The sequence below is a fragment of the Haliotis rubra genome, unplaced genomic scaffold, assembly GCF_003918875.1.
Source record: "Haliotis rubra isolate DU_JTF1 unplaced genomic scaffold, ASM391887v1 Scf1140, whole genome shotgun sequence".
NCBI lineage: Eukaryota > Metazoa > Mollusca > Gastropoda > Lepetellida > Haliotidae > Haliotis > Haliotis rubra.
This window is the reverse complement of record NW_025765049.1, coordinates 70,221-93,481: the sequence shown is the minus strand read 5'-3', so window position 1 is coordinate 93,481 and position 23,261 is coordinate 70,221. Positions and strand designations below refer to the sequence as shown.

At 39.5% G+C, this 23,261-nt stretch overlaps 1 protein-coding gene across 1 annotated transcript; it reads right to left on the bottom strand.

The window, feature by feature from the left end:
• Positions 1-216: 216 nt before the first annotated feature.
• LOC124253347 (sodium-coupled monocarboxylate transporter 2-like) lies at positions 217-5,192 on the bottom strand. The gene is made up of 2 exons (XM_046687102.1): positions 4,830-5,192; positions 217-375 (listed from the first exon to the last, which is right to left on the bottom strand). The coding sequence occupies exons 1-2, from the start codon at positions 5,190-5,192 to the stop codon at positions 217-219; spliced, it is 522 nt and encodes a 173-aa protein (XP_046543058.1).
• Positions 5,193-23,261: the final 18,069 nt, after the last annotated feature.

The window sequence follows — 23,261 nt, the reverse complement described above, 5'->3', positions numbered from 1 at the left end:
CCGCGAAGGGGTTCCATTTCGTCACGATACCCTTAGGTTACTTTTAGGGCTAATATTGTTTCAAACATATAGGCATTGGGTAAGTCATGTTATCTAGATCTGTTCCTTAGTGTATCCAGACCTCTGAAAATTCATTGACATGCGAGCTTTATGTTGGTGAGCATTATCCTGTTGGACAAAGGTTTGGACAAGTTTACTGATTTATAGTCCTTTTCCTCACTCAAAGAACAGTAGGCGCCCCCTCTCTTTCGCGATTTCCCAGGCCTTTGTGAATCCCCCTACAGCCAGGGATCCCTGAACCAGCAGAGAAATGAGTCCAGTAATAATGATGACTGTCTGCAGACTGTCCGTCCATAAAACTGTCTTCATACCACCCTAAAATGAATGCACAAATATTTTCTTGAAAAGAAACCAGACTGAATTATTGCTAAGCACCGTATATCAATCTTGTGGGTTCCAGTGTGATAGCAAACTCACGTGAATTGTACACATTAGAAGGTACATTATCTAGACCCGCAAACAAGATTCAGATCTCTACAGACAAGGATTATGTTTCCGAAAAGGGAAAATCAGTCTTGGAGGACAACAATGCTGATACCTTGCTCCCTTGGTGAGTGATACTAGGAATCACGTTTGACTAACAATATGTTGATGAGTGAATTTGACTTCGTATGTCTGCATAGCTCATTGTTGGCACGATACAGGTTTGGACACATACAGAAACCGGTAGTTGTTTCATTGGTCACATGATAAATTTTACTATTTTATCAAGCTACAACAAACTGCGAATTGGTTTTCAGGTATCTATCCATCCACCTATGTTCCATTGATTCGCTTATTAATAAACCCTACTAGCGCTGTGTAGAAGGTCACGACGATCCCCACAGTGGAAATAGACAACCACAAGTCCAGACCAGTAACTGAAACAAAACTAATGTATCTCATGTACGTATTTTCATCACGAATAGGTTGTGATCCCAAACAGTGGAGGCATTCAACAATAGGTGCAACGCAATCACTGATACAGGCATGGAATGTTTCATTTAATTTACATGAAGTAAAGCCGTAAACAATACAGGAAAGCCAAACAATTACAAAAGCTTTACGGCACTCCAGTGAGTGAGTGAGTGAGGTTGGTTTTACGCCGCTTTTAGCAATATTCCAGCAATATCACGGCGGGGGGACACCAGAAATGGGCTTAACACATTGTACCCATGTGGGGAATCGAACCCGGGTCTTCGGCGTGACGAGCGAACGTTTTAACCACTAGGCTACCCCACCGCCCCCTTACGGCACTCCAGGCGACCAATATTTACTGACTGAATACTGTGTAAAAAACATATGTTACATGCCTGATAGTGGCGTCTCATACAGTAGCACATTACCCTGTGGCCACAAGCCTCATCAGACATCAGATCACATAGGTATACGAGGATGTAATAACAATCTCATGTTTCGACTTATAGTTAGACAAGGTTGTGCTTAAAAAAATATTAATGAAGCAAGGACAAGACCTTCTAACATAGAACAACATGCTTAAATGTTATATGTAAATTTTGAAATCCTTTAAGTGCTTAATGTTTAAGATATAAATATGACTATTGAACGCTTCTTAACATAGAAAAAATATCGCAACAGCTATGATTTACAAGTTTCTCTGACAAACTTGTTTTTCGATTTTGTTGCGTTTAGATTTGATATTTGTCATTCCTTGGTGGTTAGTTTATTTAGGTAGTAAATTAAGTTGAGGTCTGTATAAGTTCGGGTTTTTTGTTAATGGTAGCATAATTATTGATACCACATGTATGAAAATATGAGGTATTGCGATACTCTTTTCCATTCGTACATTATGACAATTTTGAGATACATAAATAGACTAATAAAATCACTGCAATAACAATTTGTAATAGTCGATAAAGACAATACGTCATTACCTGAATATAGCACCAGCGAGGGAGCGAAAAGAACAAAGGCCATGTAAGCCAGCTGAAAATAGATCGTCTTGTATAAACATACATACGAGCAATTTTATTGAGTGCGGCGTAAATCAACATGCAGCTCATTACATGTGTCTGAGTTGTATAACGGTTCCTTTTCTGGTAATATCCCCGTTTCCGAAACGAGGTTGATGAAGCGACTTAGAAATCTACATCTCATTGGCCAGTACAGCAAGCCTACTTCATTTTGATTGTGTTGTCAAGGTTTAATCATGGTTAACCTCACCTGGGGTCATCTGTGAACAATCAGAGTTTAATGAGATTGTTTAATTAAAAGTTTCACTGTAAGGTTAAACACATTTGTTGAACCTTCAAACCGTCTCAAGTTCTATCATCTGATGCGTGGTAATATTATACACAATTGTCGTAATTAAGATGTCCAAAGATCAAAAGGCAGTCAAAATCACAACCAGGACTGAGGAATACATATATGTATATGTTCCTGTTACATGTCAGTTTTCATCACTGAGGATGTAATCTCTTTAAATTGCGTTTAGCTAATGACATATGTGATAATGAATCTGGGTTTTCTTAAAGTGTGCATGTACAAGGTTTCAAAGAATAAATGTTTACGACTTGAGTATGAGCTATTCTATCACAACTGAGACCCGTGAAGATCCGGGGTAGAATAGGTCTTCAGCAACCCATGTGCGTGCCATAAAAAGGCGACTATCTTGTCGTAAGAGGCGACTAACGGGATCGGGTGGTCAGTTTCGCTGACTTGGTTGACACATGTCATCGGTTCCAAATTGCGCAGATCGATGCTCATGCTGTTGATCACTGGATTGTCTGGTCCAGACTCGATTATTTACAGACCGCCGCCATATAGCTGGAATATTGCTGAGTGCGGCGTAAAACTAAACTCACTCACTCACTATCACAACTGAATATACCAATCAACGCCCCCGAACATTACTACAAAGACCGAACCTACGCAAAGCAATAATTCATCGTAAAGTTGTCTTTAATTAACAAATATCCACTTGGTACATGCACACAAGCAAAACTCCAGCATTGGTTTTTACCACTTGTAAAGTCCAGACAAAAGAAGCCATCATTCTCACTCGCTTCCCAAATCTCAGTTCGAGGTACTGGAATTGAAATAGAGAATAATATAACAATAAAGAATACACTGCGTCTATATGTTAAAGGTCACATGCAACCAAAAAATTAAACATAATTAAAACACAATTATCACTTCTACATGACATATAATATGCATTGCTGATTATGAAAAAATATATAAACAAAATTAAGAAAGTGTCTCGGTAAGAAGAACGTATGGTGAAATAGACAAATGAAATTATATAAACAGTTAATTTACTGTCATAACATATAAAAAGCTCGCGCCTGTGAGATATCAACAAAACATTAGAAAAATAGCTCACACCAAAGCCTTCACCGAGTATTCACCCGACAACCCACTTCCAAGTTGCGCGAACCTATTTACTTGCGCACGTGCTATGAGCGCAGCCCAGCTGTTGAAACCCGTTTTCCCCAGAAAAGTCTGGGGAAAATTAGTGAAACGTTTGAACTCCGATTTCGCACGTTTTTTTTCATCGCGTTATTTTTCAACTTTATAAGTTGAATTTGCATTTTTGACGATTTGTTTCGGTATGTCCATACCGAAAGGTATCAGAATCTGCAAAGTTGTGTTTTACGTTGCATGTGACCTTTAACTAAACATACTGAAGCAGTGTCTTCTTTATAACCATTGACATATTCATGGCTGGTTATTTTATAGTTGGTGTGTGGGGTGTGTTTGTGTGTGTGTGTGAGAGAGAGAGGTTTGTGTTGTGTGAGTGGGTGAGTGAGAGTGATTTCAATCTTACGCCGTACTAAGCAATATCGCAGCTATGTAGCGGCCGTCTGTAAATAATCGAGTCTGGACCAGACAATATAGTGATGAACAGCATGACCATCGATCTACGCAACTGGGATACGATGACATGTGTCAGCCATGTTAGCGAAAGTACACATGCTCGGTTTTTAATATGAAATGTTCAGTATGTAGAGCGAAGCACATGCTCCGTGCTTTGCCTGCTGTCCATTGTGATAATCCGGGTATATCAATCAGCTGCTTTAGTTTTGAGGGAGATTGTTGTCTTAACTATTCTTATAATTTAGCATTGCCTTCCGCCAACCATTATATTGCACTCACATGACAATAAATAGACTGATTGTCTAAGCTAATTTATGAATATCTAACAACTGATTGACTTTCTAACCTAACTCTAAATTTACGTCTGGTATTTGCGAAATTGAAAACCGAATAGAATAAAAATTCTAACATATGAAATCTGGGAGCGTGTGTAGTTCACTCGCAGGGAAATCTCGTGCAGTCAGTGTGTTTGCCTTTCCATGAATGTTTATAAATTCCATAAACAACTAACTGAACGAGGTGCGCTGGAGTGAACTCTCCCGAACAACGACTATTCACAAATCTCTACACTGGCCCCCTGTTGCATCATTTACTTAAATATCACCCGAGGAAATTCTTAAAGGATAACCGGGTACTGATGGACTAATTCACATAAAGACAATGGAGCAACCGTCGCTGCTCGCAAATATATTTCAGATTTTGATAATTTTAGAAACAAAAATCCCAAAGAGAAAGGCCAACCATTTTGTTATATGTTCTAATGTAATTTTAACGATATCAAAACATGAAATGTAAAATCATTACAATTCGTAACGACCAAGGAATAATTGAAAGTATTTACAAGATGGCAGTAGATTTTCCCTGGGACAGTCTAAAGATTTCCCCCAAACCGGTTATTGGGACAATGACAGGGTGATGTCACAACATGGTTATTGTGAGGGGTATCTTACCTCATAGACACTGGTTACCCCAAGTTTGTACAGGCAGGGCAGAAATAGATGTGCCGCTCCACCTACAGCTACAATCATACCGAGAGCAAGCCACCAGAACATCGTGTTGTAATTGTAGACTTCGGCGGGCATCCCAAGCAACGTCAACGCTGACAAGAAGGACACCGTCACTGACAAAGCTACAGGAATAGTTCCCATTTGACGGTTCCCAACCAGAAACTCTGTTGGGCTGTTTTTCTTCCAGTCCTTGATCGCATGGTAGAGTCCGATAACGGCTGGGATAGCAAGTGTACATCCAAACACAACATAGTCCTCCCAGTGAAGACTGTTCGTTCGTCCGCTGTTGATGCTGTAGTGCTCCATCATTTGTCGTATCTGTTCATTGAATATAGAAGAATTTGTCTTCACTGTATAATTACTGTTTATACATAATCTGTCAAGAGCAACATCAGATAACAAGCTTCATCTCGCTGAACTATGTCGCTTTGGGAAAAACACATCGCTTAAAACCAAAATGAGTGTGTGATGAGAAGACAATTACAACAAAGGCAGTAGACTAGAAGCGTACGGCTTTGCACTAGACATGAATAACCACGTAAACAGGGCGAAGGCAGTAGACTACAAACGTACGTGTTGTGCACTGGACATGAATAACGGCGCAGACAGGGCGGGACATAGGTTTGATGCGATTCAGAATGGGAGATAACTAGAGCGCATGAAGGCCCGAGGCAAATATTCCTCTGCCATATGTTACAGTCCATGTGGGTTTATTGAGAACGATGAATGATTAAATACCCTCGTGTGCAACTCATCACAGCCAGGTTTGACTACCAACATGCGATACTCAGCCGATGTTAAACGGTTGATTGTGAAGGTGTATGAAGCAGGGAGGGGAAAATAATTCTGTGCCATTAATAGATATCTAAAGAAAGTCTCTAAAGCTTTTGGTATACTCTCACGGATGCTGAAATTATTGTAATTCGCCGTGACTCGACATGTGCGATTACTCAGGCGAGGAACATATTAAAGGGTTGTAACATACATAAATTCGACAGCTTTGAAAAAATCAGATCAGACTAACAATTGAGAAACTACACTCTGAACATGGTTGTTTCCCTTAGAACATTGCAGTAACATTTCGAAACAGCACATGATATAAAAGTCACTAAACGCTTTGGCAAAGTTTATGCACATTTGGCTATAGGTACAACAAGATAATTGGCGAGAATATAGCTGTATTATGTGAACGACCAAACATAGTTCGTCTGCGAAATCATTATGTGCGTACTACCAACCAGAAACGTGAGGAGGAATATGAGCCTGTCTTTCTGGACGAAATTGGTGAACGCTTCCCACACAGCCAGCCGTCAACGGGCAGCCAGTAAGGAGGGAGAAAGGTACCTATTGGAAAGGGCGAGAGATATATTGTTCTCCACGCTGGATAGGCCAGTCAGTGGTCACTCCCTGGCTGCGAAGTGGTTTTCAGAGCTAAGGCTAAGGACAACAGGGACTACCACACGGAAATGAATGGTAATGTCTTTCTGGAGTGGGTGAAAGATACGTTAGTCCCAGCTTTGCCTGAAAAGCACTTATTGTCATGGATAATTACCCTTATCACATCGTGCAAGATCCAGACAGCAAAGCACCACCTTCCAAAAGCTGGAAAGGCGACATGTTCGCATGGCTAGAACGCAATAATGTGCCATTTCCACCAAAGGCAACAAAGCCCCAGCTGTATGAAATAATCATAGATCAAAATCTGATCCAGTGTGAAAGGAGGACAATTACATTAGAAGTAAGAATCTCGACGTATACGACTCCCACCTCATCAATGTCATATTAATCCTATCGAGTTGATATGGGCCATTGTCAAAGGTAACGTTGCACGCCAAAACACAACGTTCAGAATACGAGACGTTGTACATGAATCGCTCAGTCGAGTAACAGTCGATATCTGGAAGCGATTCTATGTTTCATTGCAGGACTGGAGCTGCCTTGACAATACGAAGACACAACAAGAAGGCAAGGTTATCAATATCCCAGGCAATACTCGTAAACTACTCTTCATGAATATGTCAACTAGGTTTGGAAATATCATATACACATAAATCCAGATCTGTAAGACAATATAAACATTGTTCTTCACATTGATCTAACGAAAACATACAGATGTAAACTATTCCTATGCTAGGATGCTTGTATGAGTACTGCTATGGTTTGATGTACGTCAATAATGGTGATCATGGAAATAGAGTGGTACTGTTGGTTTATGTCATTTGGTTCTTCAATACCCACAAAGTGGAAGGAGAGTATTGAAAGGTTTTAATGTTCTGCTCCGGAAAGGAGCACCAACACCATTTTCAGTTAAAGTCAAACTTGTTGCCATGGAAAGTCAACAAACATTTATTCAAAAATTCAAAACTACCAATAGGCACCCGTTCACCACCAGACCTATCTATGTGTGAAGTTTTGTGAATATGTAGTATACAGTTTTAAAGTTCTGCTCCGGAAAAGAGCACCAACACCAATAGCAATTTCAGTTGAAGACAAACTTCTTGTCATGGAAACGCAAAAAACTTTTATTCAGAAATCGAAAACTACCAAAAGGCACCAGTTCATTACCAGACCTATCTTTGTGTCAAGTTTGGTAAAGAAATATCAAGGGTTTTTGTCTGCTTCGGAGAAGACGAAGTTGCACGGACGGACGCACGGGCGGACGGAATAAAACATAATACCTACAAAACGCGTTGCGGGGGATCATGAGAGGGGGTGTATGGCAGATAATGTTCACTCTAACATCAGAACGCTGGATGATATCATCGGAGGAATCACATCAGGAAGCTAAGACCGGGGACAATTATCTCAGGGCGCTTGGCAATGTCCATATTCGTTTCCTTAAAAAACACTGGTGAACATGGTGTCTGTTAGGAGTCATTTCCTCCCTTAGCAAAGGACACATGGAAACCGTCATCCATCCATTCCCTGCCAAGCATTGACATGATACCAAGTAATCCCACCTGCATATACTCAACACTTCGTCTATAGGTTTGAGGAAACTGGTATCTGCAGTCGTATGTTAAGACTATGAGGTTTTCAAATAGAACTACGTTTCTTTCGATTCATTGTTTATCTTATGAGTGATTGAGTGAGTATGGTTTTACGCCGCTTTTAGCAATATTCCAGCAATATCACGGCAAGCGTTATTCAGAACACACACAATTCTCTCTTTTCATTTTCATTTGACTTTGACGGTAATGTCACTCCAAACATGGCATGCATGTGTGAATATTAAATTAGATATAGCAAACGTTATGCAAATGCACACATGTTTTGCACACACAGCACACATCCCATGCAGTGTATGCTGGACGCAAGATTATTTACCTCAGAAACAGAAAAAAAAACATGCGCATGTTCGAGGGTAACAAAGCGTTGATATTTGGTTTTGAAGAAAACCGAAGATTAAAACAGCGTTCATTGTAATAACAAAATATGTCGTACAACTGAACGTAATGACCACTCTGCATAAAAGAAATGGCTGCCGAAGCAAACCAGGATATTTCTACATCTTGTCCTGATTTTTCCTCACCCAACGATATTGAGGCTTTGAGATTAACACCAGCCAGTGATCTAAGCTTAAGATAACTCAAGATAGTCCCTTTAAAACTGTTACATCTGCAGCGCGGAAACAAGCTACCACAAACCTGACGTGACGCACGAGAATAACAAGAGAGTCAAACGTCACATCCTCAATTTCAGGCGTAGGAGTGTTCCCGAAAAGAATAAAGCCCTACACAGCTTACAAAAAATAATGTGTTCCAGACTGATGAAAAATTACAAAACTGCCCAAAACAGCTTCCTGTTCAGTTTAAATGTAGAATTATCCGGTATTCCAGTTGTATCTTGTCTTTATACAAAAATCATACCATGACTCAAGCACATCTCGTCTTACTATAAGACCTAGAAACTCTACCCTCTGGGTTCAATTTGAGAGGGTTAGTCACAAATTAGCACGATGATCGATAAAATTTTATCACTTTTGATTAATTTTGGTCTATTGTAAATACACTGAACATCTAACAATACGACGGAAACTAATCACAAAAACTGGTTCTCATAGCCTTTCAACAAAACTATTACAAATAGACCACGGCGACGTAGCCATCATATCTCAATTACGTTGTCCGATGATCGCGATATCAATCACCAGATTATCTGGTCCAGGCAGGAATATTGACAGTCAACTGTCCTATAGTCGTTAAACGATAAATTCTCATCATATTAACCCCATTCTTAGAGAATGCGTGTTTGAATTAAGTTCAATATTCTGAGCCAATACGATTTACTTAAGGGCATCTATGCAATGCGATTTCATCGCATTCATCATATACCACAACACTCGACGTTTAAGTTGTGTTAACTTGGACGAATACAAACGCACATTTCCTGATGCATATTGTAAAGCTGAGGAATCGGTTTCAAATTAGGATTAGTGAGTGAGTGAGTGAGTGAGTCTAGTTTTACGCCTCATCCAGCAATATTCCAGCTATATGGTGGCAGTCTGTAAATGATTCGTCTGGACCAGGCAATCCAGTGATCAACAGCATGAGCATCGATCTACCTAATTGGGAACCGATGACATGTGTCAACCAAGTCAGCGAGGCTGACCACCCTAACCCGTTAGTCGCCTCTTACGACAAGCTCAGTCGCCTTTTGTGGCAAGCATGGGTTGCTGAAGACCTATTCTACCCCGGATCTTCACGGGTCTCAAATTAGGATTAGAAAAAAAGAAGAAGAAAAGTCTTTTATTAATGTGTCACACATTTACAATGTCAAGCCTAAATGGCCTATGAGACATGTTTCAGAATGACATATTAAAAAGGAGATGCAGTAATGTGTCCAATAACATGGATAATGATTAAGTACACATATAAATAAGCATGTTTCCAATTATGTTTGTTTTGCATGATGTTTCCATGAAAGATGTCTTGTAAAATACACACCCTGGCATTTGTAAAAAACAAACAATAATATTGTTCTTTCCAGATGATTTCCATTTAAGATGTCTACCTACCAGAATCTGATCGCACGGCACGGGCACACCAACTGATCTTGATTTTCAGTATACTTCATACATGTAATCCTACTGCCCAATTCAGTTTGGTAGAAAAATCTCCTCCGCACAATACATTAGTATCTGTGAGACCAGAGATAGAGACTACTGTGTACGACCCTCTCCTGCCATGGAGTAATGACGTTTACAATGTGGGCAAAATTATTCACAGCAGGTTGATCTGGTTGACACAAATAAAAATTCCGAACAGTACGGAGATGTAACCAGTAATATGCTCTATCTATGTAAATCAAAACCAGTATAACAATGCATACAAACTATAAATTATCTCCGATCTACGTGGCTTTGTGTAAATGTGTTTAGCATCTATAGATGAGATGACTGGTTCCTAACTGTCCATGACAAACATCTGGTACAATTAAATAATTCTCAGAATACGAAATGCATTTGGTTTGATAAAAGATGCAACACATTAATTAGATACAGGAGCATCTATTGAAGTGGAGCAATATTTTTACGCAAGACAACATTAATGATAATAATAGTTATCCGTGACTGATTCATTGTATAACACATGATGCGTTTGATTGTATTGTCAGCGATGTTCCAGCTATATGGCGGCCTGAATCACAGACAACCCAGGGATTAACAGCATGAGCATCGATCTACGCAACTGGGATACGATGACATGTGTCAAATATGTTTCATATTGCACCCTGTCAATTGCACACACACACGCGCGCGCGCACACAGAGGGAGGGCGAGAGAGAGGGGGAGAGAGAGAGAGAGAGAGAGAGAGAGAGAGAGAGAGAGCAAGAGAGAGAGAGAGAGAGAGAGAGAGAGAGAGGGGCGATACACACACATTTATTTATATCTTCATAATTATATCTACATTTGTGACAACACCTGATTAGATCAGCATAACCTGCTTGACTGTGTTTATTTTTCCTTCACAAGGGATAAACATTTCAGTGTAAAAACGGTTAAAGATATTTTTAACAATGTTAACTGTCATTTAATTTTTGATTTTGTAAAGGAAATAGACTTGATTGATAAATTCTGATTGAACTGTCTTGTAGATTTATTTTTATAATTGGTAGTTTGAATTGGCAGCTGAGATTGCTACTGCTATACCTTGGAAGGGAGTTATAACAATTCATTTATTTATAATAGATAAAGTTATATTATATAATCTGTCGACAAAGGACAGTAAAAAGACTAGATAATCTCAGATAGAGAAATAAAACTAGCATGGAACTATAAATTTAAACTCTATTATTGACAACACAATACTAAAACAGGCTATAGATCACCAGCAACTGAAGGTAGATCACCATACTAGGTACCATGGGGACTTACAGTACTTTATCTACTTGCATGTACACCAGCTGGATTTATATCATCCCTTCAACCGCTGGCGATTGTGGTCGAACTTAGCCTTAATTTAAAATCACAAAAATACTACGTTTAAAACAATCTGGCAATTTTAAATTTACTTTGAATGCTTCGGGACGTACGTACTCTCGCATGACATCTTAACAAAGTACGAGCAGTGAAACATGCAGTTGGGCTACTTATAAATCATTTGATTTTGGTTAATTCAACCACTCACTTTCCTGACAGGCAATCAGATAGCGTTATCGATGATAGAACCGAAAACAAGGAAAGTGTTTTCATATGACGTAAATAGACATGCGACAAGTACAACAAATTGAACCATTTACATATTTTGATAGGATTTACGAATCTGACATTTGACATGCACATTGGGTCTATGGGAGACTTTACAATGTATTCAGGTCGTTTGATCTAGAATGTATAATCATGCAACGTCCAGTTTCATCGAGGAACGAGTTTAAATATGCTATCTGTAAGACAAGACTACGTTCTGTGAAATATACTGGATGGTTCAGTCTGTTGAAGGCAGATTCCTGCGTAGATTCGTGTTACATGTCATGAATTTACAGGTCTCAGAAAAGGTTCATTTGGTATCAATAGCTCTTTCACACTGATGCACACACAGTTTGATTGTTGTACAATTGACTCTGCTATGGATTCACGAAATCATTTTCCTGTTTGTATTGGATCGGAAAAGAGGAAGAACACATAGTTTCAGTAGGAATCGACTGTTTTGAAATGGTTTTATGTAGATTAGTCCGAGGGCAATGTCAAGGTCAAGGTCAGTTTCGTAGTTGTACCTCTGTTCAATGTCCATGGCTCAGTTTCATGTACATTTATTCCGTCAATGGTTAAGATCGTCAATTAGCAAAGAAAAATGTCATGCAATCTCGTGCCATTTTACTGATATTTCAGTTACTACAATGCCTAGTAGTTGTTGTGTTTAGATAAGTCCTAATCCGGTAGGTCAAGGAAGTCTTGAAATGAAATTTGTTTCTAATTGAAAGCTCGTGTCGTTATCGTTGTCAACATTTACTGAGCAAACTGAGGGTGGCAAGATAACAGCATAATGTTAAAGGAACTCTTCCTCGTCGTGGTTAAATATAGTAATGTCACACATAGCTGAATAGTACAGACAGGATCTTCGTGAGGAGTATTGGGAACTCGATATACTTTGGGATGCAGTTAACATATGTTGTTGCAGTGGTTGGAATTTGCACCTCTGTCAAATTCAGTTGTGCAGTCGGTGAGTACAAACTATGGCAATACCATACAGAGATCTAAGACAAGGAGCCAATATCCATTTATGGTTAACGACAACTGGAATACCGATTTGCAAACGAGCTGAAAGGCGTTCTACTTTTTGTGAATTATGTGTCCCGTGAAAGGTTCAAAATGACATTACCATGTGTACAGAGCTCAAGAACCTACAGATATTGTCCATGGGAGCCATTGAGAGCATATATCTTTAACACAGTGGACATACGAGAGTAGCTATTTCATGTTTGAGGCGATCCCTGTTTCTGTAGCATTCCGAGATGAACCCATGCAATGTTTCTTTTGTTTTTGCTTGTTATGATGTTTGTGGGGATTTTCGATGTATTAACTATTATTCAAAATATCTGATTTTCGTTGTATATGTATGTCCAGTCCCTTTACCAGCAACATGAGGGTCTCTGGCAACAAAAGTGAAACATAGATGTGAGAAATCAATTTCATGTGAAGCAGTGTTGGGTAAGATTGATTCCCGTTTGAAATATACGTTCTAACGATTTGCTGGAAGTTTTTAATTTTTACTTTTTCAGTCGCCTTGACGGTTTTTATGTGAGAAATACATGCCGTGAATTTGTTTACAGATGTAGAGATGTGCAATGGGGGAGATGCTAGCTCACGAAACATCAGTCTGACAATATCTTTGACTTCATCGACCTACAAGTGTTGTTGTCATCTAGATTTTAAAGCACCTCAGGTATTGTGGAGAAAGATGAGTCTGGATTGTGGAATAACGCTTGTCCATAATGTATCATTCCTTGGTAAAGACTGTCGTGATAATATTTCCATTTCTCAGCCAGTCGATCAGCTAAAAACAGATATTTGTGTTTCAATGGAGGATGGATATGCACAGAACCAGCCGCTCGAGGGCCAGCTGATATTGGAACCACAACATGGTAGTGTATTTAGTGTGATTACAATTGATGTTATCATGCACGATCTTCATATTAGTGGCTCACGATCCCATTACAATATGAATGTATAGTAAATGTATGTCACTGACATGTTCAACAGATCAAACGCTAATGTAATTTTGATGCTGTTTCTCAAAACTGTGATAATGTTTACTTTGAAAGTTTATAATCATAACGACATATCCTTAGAATTGGTCTCTTTTATACTGTACATAAACACATGATCACAAATAGTATTCTGCTAAAATGGTTGGGAATCTTTCCATTCATGTCAGTAAACCGATGTTGATAACACGATATAATTTGAGTCAGTTGCAACCTACCCGACGTGCAAGACAAAGGTAATGCGTGTTGGCTACAGTTATATTATACTATCCAGACATAGACGTAAACTGCAGTCAGCCATTAATGATAACTCGAAGCACTGGCTCCACGCAGGCAGGTGGGACAGAGGTGGAAGCAACAACGGTACATGCAACTTCCCCATCAACGCCGTCAGGTAAAATACAATGGTCTACAAGCAACACCAAGAGATAAAGTATGTACGTTTGAACACAATTTTACATTATTCATGTAATCTTTCCAATAACACACATGTTAAATTTTCCGACTAACAAAATGAATAGGTTCATATTTGTTTATACGCCAAGAATACTTTAACACTTCAGTATCATCCCTTTGGTGTTAACCGTATCACGCCCACAATTACGAGTTTAATATGTAAGTGTAATGTGTACGTCTGTGCTTTAAACTGAATGTACGTTATACCACCATGTGTCAGCTTCTGTGTGTCAGCGGTGGGGTAACCTAGTGGTGAAGGCGTTCGCTCGACACGCCGAAGACCGGGTTCGACTCCCCACATGGGCACAATGTGTGAGGCCCATTTTCGGTGTCCCCCGCCGTGATGGTGCTGGAATATTACTAAAGGCGGCGTAAAACTAAACTCACTCACTCTAAAACCGTTGGTTTGACGCTACGTTGCTAAGAGACCAAGAAAGCACATCAGGGCGAATAAACAATTCGCCGGTGTCGTGTGCACCAGAGCTACGTAATTCTAAAGACAGTGATAACATGGTAAACGAATCGCTATATTGACTCAGTATTGAGAACACTCTCGTAATCCAATAAATCCATTCAATTAATAGTCTACATAACATTCATATTTCTTTAAAGGACATAAAGTCAAACCATGATATATACTATACTGAGAGAAAAAAATAAAGGAACACAGGAAATTTCAAGTGTTTCTTTAAGTTTTCATCACCAGCTTTCAATATTGCCGTGGGAGGAAATCTGAGAATAAATAAAGGAACACTGCCATGAAGTGATGGTCCCTTAATTGTTGTCGTTAGTATATATAAGATCGTAATTTTGATTTAATTTATTATATTTCTCAGGAACTTACGTAGCAATAGCAGTGGTTGGAGGCGTCTTGGTGTGCATCGTTGTCGTAGTCTGGATATTGTAAGTACGTCCTATATATGTGACGTGATTGTGGGTTACACTCAGACATTCTATGGTGTGAAATGGGTTGACTGATTTATAAGGGTGTGTAATTAAGTGAAGTCAGAAGCAGAATAATGTTGAATAATCTATTTATCACCTGTTTATATTTACTTTCAGAATACACCAGAAGAGGAAGAACTATTCCGCGGTCTTTACTGCACAGGTGAATGCGTCTAATCAACATATTATTGTACATGTTGACAAACAAGTTAACCAAGTAGAAACATCTGTACCAATAGAAGACGGTTGTGCAGATCGTGAGGATCATTGCATTTGGATTAGCAATCCTTATTTTGATGATGCAAGCAAAGAAAGGAACCATGACAATATCTCTGAATCGCAATCGACTGACACTGTTGATAATAATACTCCGGCACAGTATAACCAGAGCAACGAAGTCGATGGAGATTATGAAGGTGCTGACTACACTGCAAGGAACTTGGTAAATATCCCAGAATCACAGTCGACGGACACGTCTGATGTCCTGGAACTGCACAGCCAGAGCAACGAAGTCGGTGGAGATTATGAAGATGTTGACTACACTGCAAGGGACTTGGTAAATATCCCAGAATCACAGTCGACGGACACGTCTGATATCCTGGAACTGCACGGCCTGAGCAACGAAGTCGGTGGAGATTATGAAGATGTTGACAACAGAGTAAGGAACAAGGAGGATTCCTTTGAATCACAATCAACGGGTACATTTAATACCGAGAAACAGTACAGCAAAGGCAACGAAATCGTTGTTAGCTATGAGGCTGTTGACAACACTACAAGGAACCAAACATACATCTGTGAATCACAATCGACGGACACGTCTGGTGCCTTGGAAGAGTACAAACAGGGTAGCGAAGTCGACGGAGAGTATGAGGATGTTGACAACAGAGTAAGGAACAAGAAAGATACATCTGAATCACAATCGACGGATACATCTGATGCCCTGGAAGAGTACAACCAACGAAGCGACGGAGATTATGAAGATGCTGACAACACTGCTAGGAACTTGGTAAATATCCCTGAATCACAGTCGGCGGACACGTCTAGTGCCTTGGAACAGTACAACCAGGGCAGCGAAGTCGGTGGAGGATATGAGGATGTTAATAACAGAGTAAGGATCAAGGAAGGTATTTCTGAATCACAATCGACGGACACTCCAGATGCTCTGGAACAGGACGACCAACAAAGGGAAGGTGGTGGGGGATATGAGGATGTTGAGAAAACAATAGAAAACAAGAGAGATATCTCTGAATCACATCCTGATGCTCAGGAACAGTACAACAAGGTTCACGGAGGCGGAGGAGATTATGAGGACATTGAACCTGTCTCAGAATCACCGTCGCGGGATAACACTGATGCCCTGGAACAGAACAGCCAGAACAACGGAGTAGGAGGAGACTATGAGGTCATTGAATACACGACTAATACGAGGGAGCAGCCCATCCGGAACAGAATACAACATGAAACAATATCAGCCGGAGAGGACAATGATAGTCAAGCGTCCATTCTGAAGCCTTGTCCCGAGATAATCGTTTATAATGACGATATTTATGCGAACGTGAAAAACACCCAATAATAACGTCTGAATGTACTTAGATAGATCTGTTGCAACAAATTTCCGTGACGTGTGTCATTTAGTCGCTGTATATACCATTTCACACATGGAAGGGCTTGGACTGTGTTATAATGCACTGATGTTCAAGTCACTGGCATATTCACTATTTGTCTAAATAGTTCTTCACATTTCACATGGCTTTGCCAAACTGTAGTTGAAAGCGATCCCTAGCCTCCTTTTATACGTGTTTGTAAATTAATAGTTTGTTTTTTAATACTCTCAAACTAGCTTGAGAAAACATGTGATAATCTAGTTGTAATATTGTCCTTCGAAGACAGCTTCTTGCAATACATACATTAATGTTTCATATATGACTTTCTGTCGTCACGATATGGCTGAAGTATTACCGATATGACGTTAAATGTTAGCTCGTTCACTCACCCACTCACACGAATTAAAGGAAAACGTGTCAGCACAGTACAATGCTGATAATCACTAATCAATTCTTTTCACTCAATGTTAATTTCCTTGGAACAATTAAGTTTGAGCGTATATTTCTATTTGATATCAGAGTAATGATTTGGTGAGAGCGTGCCTGTGTGTGTAGGTTATTTACAATATTGCAGTAATAATTGGAGTATTCTTGTCGTATATGACAGTTCTGTTGTTGCCGCACACTCAAACCAGATCCAAATCCATACATTCTATAGAATGCGCAATCTTTTTGTCAATTAAAATGGTTTCATCAAAATCTTCCAATATTGACTTCAGTCAACTGTAAACATTGTTGTAGAAAACTAACTTGCAAGTGTACATGTGTTCTTTAGTTTCTAATATTTTCAAAATAAATACTTGTTGGATGTATATGTTGTTATCTGTCATGATTCACATCAGCAGCAGGTAACACTTTACTTGGGTTTGCTGGGGCAACATAATCCCAATACAAGACATGTCAGTTTCCCTCCTACTTTGAATTAACGATTATTGTGCTTCAGTACCACTGCATGTGTACTGGTCTCCAAGTTCTCTCTGATGTGCTTGCATGAGTAATGCCATTTACGAAGAAAACAATACTTTGATACAGGCTACTGCAACGGGGCATATCTTTGATTTGCTTCAAACATGATATTACCAATCGATGTTTTGTTTCTTTGTTGTTTAACGCCGCACTAAGCAACATTCCAGCTCTAAAGCGGCGGTCTGTAAATATTCGAGACTGGACCTGACAATCCGGTGATTGACAGCATGACCGTCAATCTACGCATTCGGGATACCATGCGAGCCTGTCGAGGTATGCAGGTACACGTGTTAGTGATGCGTGCTCATGTACACGTGTTAGTGAGGCGTATGTTTGTATAAGTGTTAGTAAAACGTATGTAAGTACACGTGTTAGTGATGCGTGTTCATGTACACGTATGTGTTAAGCCCATTTCTGGTGTCCCCCGCCGTGATATTGCTGGAATATTGCTAAAAGCGGCGTAGAACTAAACTCAGTCAGTCAGTCAGTCATGTACACGTGTTAGTGAGGCGTATGTTTGTATAAGTGTTAGTGAAACGTATGTAAGTACACGTGTTAGTGATGCGTGTTCATGTACACGTGTTAGTGAGGAGTGTGTTTGTACAAGTGTTAGTGAAGCGAAAGTAGGTACACGTGTTAGTGAGGCGTATGTTTGTATAAATGTTAGTGAAACGTATGTAAGTACATGTGTTAGTGATGCGTGCTCATGTACACGTGTTAGTGAGGCGTATGTTTGTATAAGTGTTAGTGAAGCGAATGTAGGTACACGTGTTAGTGATGCGTGCTCATGTACACGTGTTAGTGAGGCGTATGTTTGTATAAGTGTTAGTGAAGCGTATGTAAGTACACGTGTTAGTGATGCGTGCTCATGTACACGTGTTAGTGAGGCGTATGTTTGTATAAGTGTTAGTGAAGCGAATGTAGGTACACGTGTTGATTTAAACATATTTTTATTCATGAATATGAATTGGGATTGGTGAACAAGCATTACTGCTTATATTAACACCGCTCCCATGCAACATATAATACAAAATGAAAATGGAGGATTTGACGTCATCGATACTGACCATTGCATAAATATAATATATTTAAAATATATAAATATATATAGATTACATGAAATACAACTATTCTCTAAGTAGTCATAAGTTAGGGAGTTACAGTTGTGTGTGTCTCACAAGCCATTGTATAAATATAAATCAATCATGAGAAGGTTGTTGAGTAAATTTAATTATTTTTCTGAGAAAAGGTACACGTGTTAGTGAGGCGTATATTTGTATAAGTGTTCGTGAAGCGTATGTAGGTACTCGTGTTAGTAAGGCGTATGTATGAGTGTTAGGAAGGCATTTGAAGGTACATGCGTCAGTGAAGAGTAAACGTGTACACTTGTTAGAGAGGTTCAAGCGTGTACCTGTGTTAGTGTTGCATATACATGTACATGTGTTGGAAGATGTAGGTATGTATACTTGTTAATGTAAGGTGTATGTGGACACTTGTTATTGGCGAATGTGCGTGTGTTCGTATTAGAAAGGTGTATGTATACGTACGTACACGGGTTAGTGAAGCATATGCATGAAAACCTGTTAGTGAATAGCGAATGCACATGCACCTGTAGGTCCAGACACAAGCTTGACACTGTACAAACAGAGGTTCACACGTAATATCCGTGCTGTTAACTAACAAATAATTTCTCGCTGAAAATGGACATGTACACTTATAACATATTAACAGTCATGAATCAAGACCATCTGAACACTGCCATGTAAATACACAACATACACACATGCTGTTTGTAGTTCTACCGTTCTACAAGCCTACTGCATGAGGCACACGTACATGCAATACATGTAATCTTTACCTCGCGGTTCTGGAACCGATCTACAAATACCCCCTTTAAGACTGTTAAGAAGCAAATATTGTGTAAACTGTTAACTCAGCTGATATGCACTTGTGAAGTATGATATGAGCGTGTATAATACAATCACCGTCCCGCTATAACGCTCACCCCGCCAACTGAGGGTTGAACTAAAAGTCTTGATTTACATGACAATATTCAAGTGCAGTGACCGTCGATGAATGAGTATGTGACTCTCCGTCACTCGTTCTTCGCGTTGCCTTTCAACTAAACTCCGACATTGAAATGTGCGGGATTTCGGCCATTAACTTTTGTTACGATATGAGAAGTTTTCAAATAGCAGGCGAGTGCGGTTGGGATTCGCTATTGAATTCTCATTCCCATTGGTAGTGACTGGTATACAATACCCTGGAGGGTCGGAGTAAATCTCCGAGCGACTGTCACCAAACCGAGGACGGCAGTGAATGTTTGTAGATAACGCTGTTACCGTGGATGTAGTTAATATCGGAGAAGAGGATAACTATAACTAATTATGGGACATGTAGGACACTGTGTTCTGGTAACGCTGGCAATACTGGTGGCATGGACATTCCGGGCTACAGGTCAGTATTGCGTCTCAGTGTACAATATGTTGTATCAACGGGAGCTCTATGTTCCCAAGAGGGGCGGTGGGGTAGCCTAATGGTTAAAGAGAGTTGGCTCGTCACGCCGAAGACCCAGGGTTCGAATCCCCACATGGGTACAATGTGTGAAGCCCATTTCTGGTGTCCCCCGCCGTGATGTTGCTAGAATATTGCTAAAAGCGGCGTAAAACCAAACTCAGTCAGCCAGTCTATGTTCCCAAGTGCCGTACAACTAGTTGGGAGGCATAAGGATGCAACTGTATGGTTATATGTTAACGTACAACCAACTATACTCATACTTTAGTTAAAGTGAGAATTATGTTCTTATGTATCATATTTTACCTAGTTGTAGCCTGAATGAAATTAACATACGGTCATCATTAGTTGTTTTGGTTTTTGTGTCGTTCGTGTGTTTTAGCAATATTCCAATAAGTGAGTGAGTGAGTTTAGGTTTACGCCGCACTCAGCAATATTCCAGTCATATGGCGGCGGTCAGTAAATAATCGAGTCTGGACCAGACAATCCAGTGATCAACAGCATGAACATCGATCTGCGCAATTGGGAACCGATGACATGTGTCCACCCTAGTCAGCGAGCCGAACCAAGCAATATTCCAGCTGTATCAGACAGTTTTTATATTGTATTGTCCAAATAGTGCTATTAGTTTTAATTTTCCACACTAGTTTTAGTTGTAATTGTGATATTCTAGTTGTTTTACTGTCCTTCGTCGACAGGTTTTATAATATACATCTATTCCATTTCAATGTCACATATGTTCTCGTCACGATATGGCTGAAATATTGCCGATGTGACGTTACATAATATCTCACTCACTCACTCCACCTGTATCAGAGGGCTTGTACTCGGGGCAAGCAATCTAAAGCTTACGTTAATTTTGAATGATTTAAGCTGATTATATGACTTCAAGATAATGTAGCTTCAGCTAACAGCTAGGAATCTGCTTAAGCCGTTTGTATACTCTATGTTTATTGACGTACCGATGACGATGATGGTGATAGTTATGATCCTCACATTCACTATTACAATGTTTTCCTTTCTGTTTGTAATCCAGTAACAGCCTTTTCAAAATTCTGTGAACGACATGAACATCAGCAGTCATTAATTGGGACAGCGAAAATAGAAGATTTTTATTTTATTGTGAAAAACACATTTAAGCATTTTGAAAGGAATAGGCAACTGCAAATTAATACAGAAATGCTGTATAAATCTCTAATTTCGGACGCATGATGATATATAACATGATTTGATTCAAATACAATTATATATTTTCTACCATTTAAGATGTTTAGTGTTAGGTTGTGTTCCCTGTATGTTTAGTATTTCCTTCCACTGATTTCAACTTTCAAATATTAAATTGTTCTTTCATGTAGAGTAATATCCTAACAGCTCCAGCATTCTGGGCCTCAGTAGAGCTTTCAAAACGTTATGGTAGACATGTGGAAGACATTTCAAATTTTGACAAAAATGATGTCCGATGCAATTCCCTATTTTGACTTGTACCGTACGTCAATCACTGGGTTGTCTGGTCCCGACTCGATTGTTTACAGACCGCGCCGTGCAGCAGTAGTACTGCCGTCAAACAAGAACATTGTCATGTAACATGTTCTATTTGGAATTGACTTTCTTCGTACAGATTCTTGTACTTTTGTTGGGTTGAATCCCATCCGGGATTCGAACCCGCACCCTCAGAGTCAGGCACCTAATCGCCAGCACACAAAATCAGCCGCCTAACCCGCCCAGCCACCGCGACTTCCACAAAAATGGAAGTCGGAAAACTGATAGTCTAGACACCCAACAAAAGTACAAGAATCTGTGCTTTACAAAGAAAGTGTAATCCCAAATATAACATCTGTTACATGTGACCACTTTCTGAATGGCATTGTGTAATCATAGCATTGTCATGCTATTGACAGAATTGTACAATCGACTCTGCATTTAGCGGATATTTCATACGGATGTGGAAAGGATTTAGCTGTTTCTAAGTGTATCTGAAATTCATTCAAATTTGCTGAAAACATGGTGGACATTGTGTGTTGGATTAACAGTGTTGGATAATACATTTCCTGTCATTCACCGAGTAAACTGCGAACCTAATATCTTTCTCCCCAGTTATATAGCTGTTGTTCATTTATGCCAATGGTTGTAGGGTGAAGTCTTTATGTTAGAACCTCTCTAATGTTAGGTTTCTCAAAGGTTTTGCTGTCTGGGAGCTGGGAGCTGGTTCTTGGCTAAAGTGTAACTGCCCTATATTGTGTGATTTTGTATGTAGTCTGTGGAAAGGCGTGGCGAATGTGTTTATGACAGGGGTCCTACTGTTACAACTCAGTATCTATGTTAAATGCATATAGATAGCCCGTCGTCTGAAATACTGACTCAATATTTATCCATTTTCCTTGTTCAAGTAGCCCCTGAGATTTAAATATATTTCTTTGTTACACATATTCATGTTCGAAATGTACATACGTATGTTTGTGAAATTCAGCATGATAAATATAGCTTGTATGTTTGTATAATGTACAATATAAATAGAAACGATCGTTACAGATCGTTACAGATTAGGTTTTATGTTCACGTTATTGAAAGCTATTTGTTAGTATTATGGGCGGAAGAGCTGTATATCTACTGATACGTGACCACCAAACGTAGAGGACATGCTCACTTGGAGTTCGCTGAGCTTTTTAACTGTGCATGTGTAGCGTTTTGATATTCAACTCATAGTACCGACTGAATGGTCTGGGAAGTTCTCGTTCAAGATCTTTTTGTGACATCTCCGGCTGTGAATATGTGTTTCTTGACCTGTCAAAAATCAAACGTTGTCTCAATATTTTAGTCAAAGGAGGGTCAGAGGGGTAGCCGGATTGTTTAGATGCACACGGAAGGTTCGGATTGACTTCTAACGTATGGTGAAGTCCATGGTGTGTCATTCATGTGGATGTCACGCCAAAGACCCGGGTTCGAATCCCCACATAGGTACAATGTGTGGAGCCCATTTCTGGTGTCCCCGGCCGTGATGTTGCTGGAATATTGCTAAAAGCGGCGTAAAACCAAACTCAGTCAGTCAGTCAGTCATTCACGTGGCTAGTTAGGGAAAGTATTAAATAACATTTTAAGGATACGCTTTAGGAGTGCTCTGGCCATGTAACAGTCTAGTAATCATGACAATAGATAAACAGTACATAATGATAAAAGGTAAACAATG

Excerpts from the sequence above, each read along its gene's own strand:
- LOC124253347 (XM_046687102.1), bottom strand. The coding sequence starts at position 5,192 with ATGGAGCACTACAGCATCAACAGCGGACGAACGAACAGTCTTCACTGG. Across the intron at positions 376-4,829 it reads GGGTAACCAGTGTCTATGAG|GGTGGTATGAAGACAGTTTT; the intron begins GTAAGATACCCC and ends CATTCATTTTAG.